The sequence below is a fragment of the Stomoxys calcitrans genome, chromosome 3 (genome assembly GCF_963082655.1).
Source record: "Stomoxys calcitrans chromosome 3, idStoCalc2.1, whole genome shotgun sequence".
NCBI lineage: Eukaryota > Metazoa > Arthropoda > Insecta > Diptera > Muscidae > Stomoxys > Stomoxys calcitrans.
This window is the reverse complement of record NC_081554.1, coordinates 60,820,341-60,832,654: the sequence shown is the minus strand read 5'-3', so window position 1 is coordinate 60,832,654 and position 12,314 is coordinate 60,820,341. Positions and strand designations below refer to the sequence as shown.

The 12,314-nt window shown below is 40.7% G+C and overlaps 1 protein-coding gene across 3 annotated transcripts in view; it reads right to left on the bottom strand.

Moving 5' to 3' along the window:
- The window catches only part of LOC106088598 (uncharacterized), a 225,434-nt gene that overhangs the window by 35,136 nt on the left and 177,984 nt on the right, over positions 1–12,314 (bottom strand). For all 3 annotated transcript variants that reach the window (XM_059365136.1, XM_059365135.1, XM_059365137.1), the window contains exon 11: positions 11,913–12,194. In XM_059365136.1, the coding sequence (XP_059221119.1) occupies positions 11,913–12,194 (282 nt within the window). The remainder of the gene's footprint in view (positions 1–11,912; positions 12,195–12,314) is intronic.

Here is a 12,314-nt window from a genome sequence, read left to right as displayed (position 1 = left end):
GATGGACGGACGGACGGACGGACGGACGGACGGATGGACGGACGGATATGGCTAGATCGAATTAAAATGTCATGACGATCAAGGATATATATACTCAACTAGCCGAACCGGGCCCGCTCCGCTGAGCCTTCTTTAACTCTCTAAAGATTTTTAGGGTGGTCACACCTCGCCCTGAATGCGGATATTAAATTCGTGACATTGGAGCCTATGACGCTGAACGTGTTCGAATCCTGACGAGAACATCGATCAAAGCGGTGTTTATCCCGCTTGCATGGCCATTTAAAAATGTTCCCCAAAGAGGTGTCGCACTGCGGAACGCCGTTCAGACTCAGTTATAAAAAAAAGTCCTTTATCATTGAGTTTAAACTTAAATCGGGAAGCACTCATTGGTGTGTGATAATTTGCCTTTCTCGGTTCCTGGTGGTAATGTTCTCCCTTAAGGTAATGTCCCATTAGGGGAGGAATAAAGTCCCATCAGTGACATTTCGACTCAAATATGGAAATCAAATTCGTGCTTCACTTCCTAATCCCTTTAATATGAGCCCCATATTGTCATGGCCGGTAAATATGAATCGTTTGGGGGGTGTTTTGGGGGGCGGCCCCCGGCACTTTGCACTGAAAATAGATATCAAATTCGTTCTTTATTCCCAACGGTAATGAAGTACAGTTTAGGGGGTGCTTTAGGACGTACCCCAAAACACTTGGCTCCAAAATTGGATATCAAATTTGTTTTCTAATCTCAAATTCCTTTCATTGAAGTTCCATATTGTCATAATGGGTCAAATAACCCATTTGACGTATCTCGAGGAGGAAAAGCGCCACCTAGACTTGAACGCAAATTTTAATGTCATATTCGTAATCTACTCCCTAATACCTTTCATTCGAGTCCCATATAGCCATAATCGGCTTATATGCCCATTTGGGGGTATTTGGGGGTGGGCGACCTCCCATTACATGGACCTAATGTTTTATGCCATATTTGTAATCTACTGCCCAATACTTTTCATTTGAGTCCCATGTTGACATGAACTTCGAGTATATCTGTTTAGAGGAGTTTTGGGGTTTGGGGAGGCCGCTGGGTACTTGCTACTTTAATACCATATTCGTTTTCTAGCCTCCAATACCTTTCATTTGATATCCTTATTGTGCCCATCGGACCACTTTCGGATATGGCTGGCGTTTTTGGGGTAAGGGGGAGTGTCCGGCTCCACCCGATATCTAAAAATTATATAGCCTATGTTTCCTTCCAGACAAACATACACAATCTATGAAAATTTTAAGAAAATCGGTTCAGCCAAGTATCATATAGTCATATTGGGTCTAATGGCGTTTTTGAGGAGGGGCGTGGCCCCCTATACTTCGATCTGATTTTGTATGCCAGATTCGAAATATACTCCCGAATTCGTTTCATTTGAGTCCCACATTGAAATGAACGTCTAATATGTCTGTTTGGGGGAGTTTTTGGGTTGGGGCGGCCCGATGGGCACTAAGACTCAAATTTTAATACCATATTTGTAATCTACTCTCCACTACCTATCATTTGATACCTAGATTGTTCCGATCGGTCCACTTTTAATTTTGGGTTGTGTTTTTGGTATAAGGGGTTGTGTTTTTGGGTTGTGTTTTGGGTTGTGTTTTGGTATAGGCTATAAAAGGGGGAGGGTCCGTCCCTCCCCCTTTTATAGCCTATGTTTCCTTCCAGACCAATCTACACAATATGCGAAAATTTCGAGAATAGTTTTGACGTTTTTCAGTCAATACGAAACAAACAAACCGAGTCCCATATATCCGTTAGTGGCTAATGTGCCCATTCTGGGCGTTTTTGCGGAGGTGGGGTATATAGGGGGTCATACTTCGATATGAATTTGTTTGCCAGTTTCGTTATCTACTCCCGCATACTTTTCATTTGATTCCCATATTGTTCTTATCGGTCCACTTTTGATTTTTTCGGATGGTGTTTTTGGGGTAACGGTGGAGGGTCCGCCCCCTTCCGTTATCAATAAATTATAAAGCCTATTCCTACTTCCTGACCATATTGGTAATCTACTCCCGAATATCTTTCATTTGAGTCCCATATTGCCATGATCATCAAATAAACCTATTTTAAGGGATTTCGGGGCTGGGGTCCCTCCCACCCAAGTACTTGGACCCAACTTTTATTATTAAATTCGTATTCTACTCTTTAATACCTTACATTTGAATCCCATATTGTCCCGATCGGTCCACTTTTATTTTTGGGTAGTACTTTTGGGGTAAGGGGAGGGTCCGCTCCCCTCCCGATATCAAAAAATAATATAGCCTATGTTTCCTTTCAGACCAACCTACACAATCTATGAAAATTTCAAGGTAATCGGTTCAGCCGTTTTTGAGTCTATACGGAACAAACAAACAATCCGACAAACAAACACAAATTGAATTTTGTACATAAGACGAGGTCTTAGACGCCTATTTTGAGATGTTACAAACGGAATGACGAAATAAGTATACCCCGCCTTCCTATGGTGGAGGGAATAATAAGGGTATACACAATTGAAATTCGATGCAAACATGACAAAGTTCATTCAACCAGAACATCCCTTTGACAGGAAAAACTAGGTGAACTTGTGTTCACGTTTCCAAAGGCATTCCATTGACACACAAATAAAAAAAAAAAAGATCAAAAGCCTGGCATCATTGTACAAATTTCCAAGAAAATCTAATTATCTTAGGAATTTCCATGAAAGTCAACAATGCTGCACCTGTATCAACCCCCCCACAATGAAAACATTCCTGTAAAAATTTCAAATAGCAATATTGGCAAGGAAAAAGGTGTTGCTACACGATGGCATTGTAAAGAGAAGAGAAATTTTTAAAATTGCCTTAAGAAAATCACAACGCGCCGTTTCACTTCAATCATCGAACTTTCATTTATCAATCCTTACCCACCTACCGAAGAACACGCAGGAAAAAAACAAAAACAAAACAAATTCCAATAGAAAATTCATCCATCCATGGAACCTAGACAATGTTGATGCAGCAAACGGGATAATGGATACGTTGTGAACATGCCAACAAACAGTAGATTCTGCCGACAGCCAAACTAATGTGGAACCAAAAATAATGACAGTGGATGAAGTAAAAAAAATCTGATTTAAACAAAAACTTGAATTTGGAAAATACTCTATTCCAAACAATTTCTTCTGTCTTTTTATACCCACCACCGAAGGATGGGGCTATATTAATTTTGTCATTCCGTTTGCAACACATCCAAATATCTATTTTCGACTCTATAAAGTGTATATATGTTCTTCATCGTCGTAAAAATCTAAGATGACCTAGCCATGTCCATGCGTACGCCTATCCGTACGTCTGTCTGTTGAAATCGCACTACACTAAAAATAGAGACATTGAGCTGAAACTTTGCACAGGTTCTTTTTTGGCCATACGCGTAGACAGGGTAAGTTCGAAGATGGGCTATACAGGACTATGTCTTGATATAGCCTCCATATAGACTGATCTCTCGATTTAGGGTCATATGCCCATGAAAGCGAATTTATTGTCCGATTTCGCTTAAAATTTGGAACAGTGATTAGTGTTAAGACTCTCGACGTGCTTTTTGGGCGAGATTGGTTCTGAATTGGATACAGCTGCCATAAAGGCCGATCACCCGATTTAAGATCTCGGACCCAATAAAGGCGCATTTATTGTCCGATTTTGCTGAAATTTGGGATAGCGAGTTTTGTTGGGCCCTTCGACATTCATAATCTGAACTACCAATTTAAGTTATTAGGCCCATAATAAGCGCATTTATTGTCCGATTTTACTAAAATTTGGGAATGTGAGTTGTATTAAACCCCTCGACACACCAGTTGAATACAGCGCAGATCAGTCTAGATTACATCATGCGGATCAGTCTAGATTACATCAAAGGTCCATCCGCTAAATCCAATTTTGGCATACTGTTTCCAACATTTTTGCCGGTATCTCACGAATACACGCTTCAATGTTGTCTTCCAATGCGTCAATTGAAGCGGGCTTATCTGTATAGACATGAGCTTTAACATAGCCTCACAAAAATAGTCTAGAGGCCGGTCACGAAAGTGAAATAAAATATTCACCAAACTCGCCTGTCAATTGATCTGCGTGCTGTGTGGCACCGTCTTGTTGAAACCACATGTCAAACAAGACATGCGTTTGCATTTCGGGCGAAAAAATTGGATATCATCTCACGGTAGCGCTCACTATTCACAGTAACGTTCGCATTATCTTTGAAGAAGAACGGTCCAATGATGCCACCGGCCCATAAACCGCACAAAACTGTGAATTTCTGGATGCATTTGTAGCTCTTGCAATGCTTCTGGCTGATCTTCACTCCAAAATCAACAATTCTGGTTATTTACGTACCCATTGATCAAAAAATAAGCTTCGTCGTGAAATGGAAAAACCCAGTATGCTCCATTTTGATAATAACAAGTAAAAATGCGTTAAATTCGGCCGGGCCAAACTTTGGATACCCACCACCTCGGGTATATATGTAAATCATTTTTCATCAAAATCCAGAGAAATTTGCATACCTTTTGTCCAACAGCAGTTATATCGAAATATGATCCGATTTGGACCAAATACTAATGAGTACAAGAGAAGGTTCAATTATGTATAACAAAATATTGGTATTTTTAGTAGCTTATCTAAAAAAAACCGATCTGAACCATATACAACATGGCAGCTATATCCAAATCTTGATCGATCTGAGTGAAATTGAACAAGTAAAAGCGTGCTAAGTTCGGCCGGGCCGAATCTTATATACCCTCCACCATGGATCGCATTTGTCGAGTTCTTTTCCCGGCATCTCTTCTTAGGCAAAAAGGATATAAGAAAAGAGTTGGTCTGCTATTAAAACGATATTAAGATATGGTCCGGTTCGGACCACAATTAAATTATATGTTGGAGACCTGTGTAAAATTTCAGCCAATTCGTATAAGAATTGCGCCCATTGGGGCTCACGAAGTAAAATAGAGAGAACGATTTATATGGGATCTGTATCGGGCTATAGACCGATTCAGACCATAATAAACACGTTTGTTGATGGTCATGAGAGGATCCGTCGTACAAAATTTCAGTCATATCGGATAATAATTACGACCTCTAGGGGTCAAGAAGTCAAGATCCCAGATCGGTTTATATGGCAGCTATATCAGGTTTTGGACCGATTTGAACCATATTTGGCACAGTTGTTGGATATCATAACGAAATACTTCGTGCAAAAATTCATTCTATTCGGATAAGAATTGCGCCCTCTAGAGGCTCAAGAAATCAAGACCCAAGATCGGTTTATATGGCAGCTATATCAGGTTATGGACCGATTTAAACCATACTTGGCACAGTTGTTGGATATCATAACGAAATACTCCGTGCAAAACTTCATTCCATTCGGATAAGAATTGCGCCCTCTAGAGGCTCAAGAAGTCAAGACCCAAGATCGGTTTATATGGCAGCTATATCAGGTTATGAACCGACTTGTATTTTATTTGACATAGTGGTTGAAAGTAAAAATAAAATACGTCATGCAAAATTTCAGCCAAATCGGATAGGAATTGCGCCCTCTAGAAGCTCAAGAAGTCAAATCCCCAGATCTGTTTATATGACAGCTCTATCAGGTTAAGGACCGATTTCAACCATACTTGGTACAGTTGTTGGATATCATAACGAAATACTTCGTGCAAAAATTCATTCAAATCGGATAAGAATTGTGCCCTCTAGAGGCTCAAGAAGTCAAGACCCAAGATCGGTTTATATGGCAGCTATATCAGGTTATAGACCAATTTGAACCATACTTGGCACAGTTGTTGGATATAATAACAAAACACGTCGTGCAAAATTTCATTTCAATCGGATAAGAATTGCGCACTCTAGAGGCTCAAGAAGTCAAGACCCAAGATCGGTTTATATGGCAGCTATATCAGGTTATGGACCGAATTGAACCATACTTGGCACAGTTATTGGATATCATAACAAAACACGTCGTGCAAAATTTCATTCCAATCGGATAAGAATTGCGCACTCTAGAGGCTCAAGAAGTCAAGACCCAAGATCGGTTTATATGGCAGCTATATCAAAACATGGACCGATATGGCCCATTTACAATACCAACCGACCTACACTAATAAGAAGTATTTGTGCAAAATTTCAAGCGGCTAGCTTTACTCCTTCGGAAGTTAGCGAGCTTTCGACAGACAGACGGACGGACGGACAGACGGACATGGCTAGATCGACATAAAATGTCACGACGATCAAGAATATATATACTTTATGGGGTCTCAGACGAATATTTCGAGTAGTTACAAACAGAATGACGAAATTAGTATACCCCCCATCTTATGGTGGAGGGTATAAAAAAGATGTCGAAGGGCCCAACACAACTCACTGTCCCAAATTGCGGCGACATCGGGCAATAAATGCGCTTTTTCTGGCCCCAAAACCTAAAACCGAGAGATCGGTCTATATGGCAGCTATATCCGAATCTTGACCGATCTGTGCCATAATGTAGAACTATGTCAAGGGATTTAACCTAACTCAATGTACGAAATGTAGGCGACATCGGACAATAAATGCGCCTTGTATGGGCCTAAGACCCTCAATCGGAGGACCGGTCTATATGACAGCTATATCCAAATCTGGACCGATCTGAGCCAAATTGACGAAGGATGTCGAAGGGCCAAATATAACTCACTGTCCAAAATTTCGGCGACATCGGATAATAAATGCGCCTTTTATGGGAAAATACCCTTAAATCGAGAGATCGGTCTATATGGCAGCTATATCCAAATATGGACAGATCTAGGCCAAATTGACGGAGGATGTCGAAGGGCCTAACACAACTCACTGTCCCAAATTTCAGCAAAATCGGATAATAAATGTGGCTTTTATGGGCCTAAGACCCAATTTGGAGGATCGGTCTATATGGCAGCTATATCCAAATCTGGACCGATCTGGGCGAAATTGACGGAGGATGTCGAAGGGCCAAACACAACTCACTGTCTCAAATTTCAACAAAATCGTATAATAAATGTGGCTTTTATGGGCCTAAGATCCTAAATCTGAGGATCGGTCTATATGGCAGCTATATCCAAATCTGGACCGATCTGGGCCAAATTGACGAAGGGTGTCGAAGGGTCTAACACAAGTCACTGTCCCAAATTTCAACAAAATCGGATAATAAATGTGGCTTTTATAGGCCAAAGACCCTAAATCGACGGATCGGTCTATATGGGGCTATATCAAGATATTGTCCGATATAGCTCATCTTCGAACTTAAACTGCTTATGGACAAAAAAATACTCTGTGCAAAATTTCAGCTCAATATCTCTATTTTTGAAGATTGTAGCGTGATTTCAACAGACAGACGGACGGACATGTCTAGATCGTCTTAGATTTTTACGCTGATCAAGAATATATATACTTTATAGGGTCGGAAATGGATATTTCGATGTGTTGCAAACGGAATGACAAAATGAATATACCCCCATCCTTCGGTGGTGGGTATAAAAATCAATATTTTGCAAGCATTTTTCGTTTGTAAGACAATTCACAAAACACGGTATGTGCGTGAGCTGTTTAAATCAGTTGTTACCAAAAAGATAATAGCTAAAAAATCACCCTTTAGTTCCCCTGGAATGTGTACGGTTGTTCCCAGTCCCGCAAATTCGTCTGCTCTACAATTCAATGGTCATATCTCTGTGGCTCGGTACCCAGAACAGGTGAATTTAGTACAATTCAATCATGTCGTTGAGAGATCTCAGACTGTCAAGGGCAGGTTTTGAACTCAGAAATATATTGTCCAAGCATTTTATGGCTGCCTGGATGTCTGAGAAAAAATTGTTAAGAGTAGTCGCTATGACATTATATCTAAGCCATTCCCCCCACTTCTTTAATGTATCTTCTTGATACATTCTTCAGTGGTAGGGTAACCTTCTCGATATGACTAGTCCTACTTCTTCAGAAAACACCCCAAAGCCCATCTGGTCGTCGAGTTTGGAACCATCCATATAGAAGTTTATGCAACTTCTATTACCAGGGATATTGTAGTTCCAAACGATCCTATCAAGAAAACAATACTGGTACAGTACAGTACTTTCTATCAAAAAGCGGTTCAGTGTCCATGGATGCTGCATGTCCAAAAAAAAGCCCCCTTAGCTTCACAGCAGTGGTCGCACAATGTCCAGAGCCATTAGGTGCAGCATTAAATTCAGTGCATCAGATGATGTCCTTCAGTACAGCTGTGGTGCACAAACAAGCCATATTTTGGATGCGGCTGAGCAGCGCCGTCCACCATACCTCAACACCATACAGTATTTTAGTTTTCACAACTGCAGCATACGCCTGCTGTATGACACGCGGTTTAATCTCCCAATTTTTTCCAGCGGTTCCCTTGCAGGTGTATAGGTCAAGAGTTGCCCTATGATTGACATCGGTTTTACATTATTGAAAGTACTTTCAATGTCAATTAATGCAACTATACGACGAGACGAACAAGAATATATATAAAGGGTGATTTTTTTGAGGTTAGGATTTTCATGCATTAGTATTTGACAGATCACGTGGGATTTCAGACATAGTGTCAAAGAGAAAGATGCTCAGTATGCTTTGACATTTCATCATGAATAGACTTACTAACGAGCAACGCTTGCAAATCATTGAATTTTATTACCAAAATCAGTGTTCGGTTCGAAATGTGTTCATTCACCGTAACGTTGCGTCCAACAGCATCTTTGAAAAAATAAGGTCCAATGATTCCACCAGCGTACAAACCACACCAAACAGTGCATTTTTCGGGATGCATGGGCAGTTCTTGAACGGCTTCTGGTTGCTCTTCACTCCAAATGCGGCAATTTTGCTTATTTACGTAGCCATTCAACCAGAAATGAGCCTCATCGCTGAACAAAATTTGTCAAAATTTGAACACATTTCGAACCGAACACTGATTTTGGTAATAAAATTCAATGATTTGCAAGCGTTGCTCGTTAGTACGTCTATTCATGATGAAATGTCAAAGCATACTGAGCATCTTTCTCTTTGACACCATGTCTGAAATCCCACGTGATCTGTCAAATACTAATGCATGAAAATCCTAACCTCAAAAAAATCACCCTTTACTTTATGGGGTCTTAGACGAATATTTCGAGGTGCAACAAATGGGATGACTAGATTAGTATAACTCCATCTTATTGCGGTGGGTATAATTAAAGTCTGACTAGACTTTGACGTAGTTTTTACGTATTAAAAGGAGTATGTAGACTCGGTGGTGTAGGGTTTTATATAGTCGGCTCCGCCCTACTTTTGCCTTTTTTTTTTGTTGTTCTATCACATTTTCATGTGGTGGTGGCGATCCTTGTCGAGCTCCTGTAGGTGAGCAAGCTAGTTCCGGGTGGCAAAAGGATCGATCGTCGCAGGAACAGGGTCACCATTGGTTATTTAAAGGCGCCAATAACCCGCCTTGTCATATCGTGCATTATAGGCACTCAGTATTTGTGCAAGAGCCGGTGCCGCCCGGCCTCTCACTGAGATTCTCTGCTCGATACCGCTGATAACGCAACCTGTGGACGCGACCGGTAGCTTGCAGCTAAGCTTCTCGTGATAGCAATGAGCGCCACACAGATCGGACCTCAAAGTTCCAGCCTGTATGGTGCTCACAGCTATCGCGAGTCTTTCCTTACAAGTTTTAATATGCAAATGCAAATTTTGCCCATGAACATTCCACTAAGGAACAGGGGCAAACTTCTCACATATCAATGAGTGCAGTCCAATTCAAGTTTAAGGTCAATTTATAGCCGAGTCCGAACGGCGTGCCGCCGTGCGACACCTCTTTGAAGAGAGAGTTTTAAGTGGCATAGTACCTCACAAATGTTGCCAGCATTAGGAGGGGAAAAACACCGCTGAAAATTTTTTCTGATGGTCTCGCCAGAATTCGAATTCAGGCGTTCAGCGTCATAGGCGGAAATGCTAACCTCTGTGCTACGGTGACCTCCAGTTTTAATATACTGCTGGAAAAAATTATACGAGTTGTAGATGCGAATAGGTATGGCCCACAAGCGACAACTTGCTGCTCGCCTTTACCGACAACATCTATGTTATGGGTCGAAAATCAAAAGCCGTAACTACAGAATTTGCAAAGATGGAAAGAGTGAGGGTGAATATGGCTATGGTCAATGTCAATGATTAAAAGGCAAAATGAAAGGTATTAACTCTTATATACCCGAAGGACTTCTGTATCCGAACAATTCGTAATTTCATCATAAGTTTTTAAATAAAACGAAGACCAATATTGGCTTTCAGATGATTCTTTGGATTATCCCAGCGGTTCAGGAATCTCTGAAAATTATAATGTGCAAGACACTGATACTACCCATGTTGTTATATGGATCCGAAGGATATGTTCTTGGAAATCAGAAGAGTCAGTACTCCGGGTGTTTGAGAGAAAGATTATTTGTCTGCATTGACAAGGAATATAGGCGTCGTATGAAACACGAGCTATACGGCAATCCATTGTAAAACATTGTAAAACTTATAAAAATACAACGATTGCGTTGGCTCCAGCGAAGAAGTCCTTTGAAGCTAAAATTTTTGGTACATGCAAAAAGGGAAGACTAAAGCTGCGATGTAAAAACAGCTCATTCACCAGCAGCTTTTTACAATGAAGACATCTATGGGCCAAAATGGGGCCATAATCGAAAAATGGTCCATGGACTCGATAGGAGAATAGTTAGGTAAGTTAGTATAGGGTTTTCCATAATGACAACTTTGAATTTAATTTGTGAACGCACTGTCAGAGTCAATTTATTCAGTAAACCGAACATGTTCATCATGGTAATGTACACGAATGAACAACGTCTACAAATCATAAAAATTACTACCGAAATTCAGAGCGGTGACCGCTAAAATAAGAGCGTTAAGTCCAATTCCGACGAAGCCCTTTTTTGGTATAATGGGTTCGTCAATAAGCAAAATATGCATTATTGGTCAGGTGATAAATGTACACTTCATCCACAAAAAATATCAGTTTGGTGCGGTTCGAATGCCGAGGGCTTCATTGGGCCATACTTCTTTGGCGACAATGCCAATCGCCATGTTACGGTGAATGTAAAACGCAACCATACCATGCTGATTATTTTTAGCCTGAATTGAAAGATATGCACCTGGACGACATGTGGTTTCAACATAACGGGGTAAGAGTAAGTTTGATAAGCGTGTTAGCTCAAGAAATGGACCAGTCGATTGTACGACTCGATTGTGCGATTTGACGCCTACAGACTATTTTCTTAGGAGCTACAGCAAGTCATTGGTCTATGCCAACAACCCGACGACGTTGAAAGAGCTCAGAGCCAACATTGAACGGGAAATGGAGACCGCTGAAATGTGTGGCCGAGTCATCGAAAATTGGGTCGAACGTATTGACATATACAAACATGCCTGCGGTGGCCGCATAAACGAAGTCGAGTTCCATTGTAGATAAATATTTTGATAGTTATTCAAGCTGATACTAAAGTTTATGAAATTTCTCAAATGGTATGTTAAAAAATTGTCAAGTCCTTTTTGGAAAACCCGAGATTAGTCTGATTACTCTCATATTGAACCAGCGGACAACATTTTGATTATGGCATAATTTTGGCCAAATTTGGCTATCATATTATCTACCGCTGGTTTAATTTCATTAATTTTTTCCCAACATTTCCCCAGATCCAAGTTCTTACACATTTGAAACCACTGTGGTTTCCCAACACTCACTTTTTCAGCATCAATACACCTCAATATCCCCCTCCCCTCCCATCCCACTCAAATTTCAATTCCGAAATCAATAGCAATAAAAATGTAAACTAAAACAAACAAATATTGAAGGAGAGCAAGGGAAGACACAAAAAAATGATAACAAAGCTTACCTCCAGTACAACCGCCTCCAGGGCGGGTTGTGAGATATTTTTCATTGTTGTATGATTGAGTTTTGGCGCACTGTCGGCACGATTGCGACCCAATGATTGATTCGATGTACGGTTGTTGTCGGCCTTACTCAGCACCGAATTATTTGAGGATTTGTGATTTATTTCCAGTGCTGAGCGTAAAATGTCAACCTTGGAAGCACTGCCAATGCCATGCTTGGGCACACGTAATGACTCGACATTATAACTGCTGCGGCGTATTGATAAATGGTCGTGGATGTCACCCTGGAACAACAAAACCGGAACAAAAACTCAAATCAAAAAACAAATAAGAGAAAGGCAACAACTCAAACGCTGGCCCACTGGCAAGGAATGAGGCAAAATTAATGAAACAATGAGTCTAAA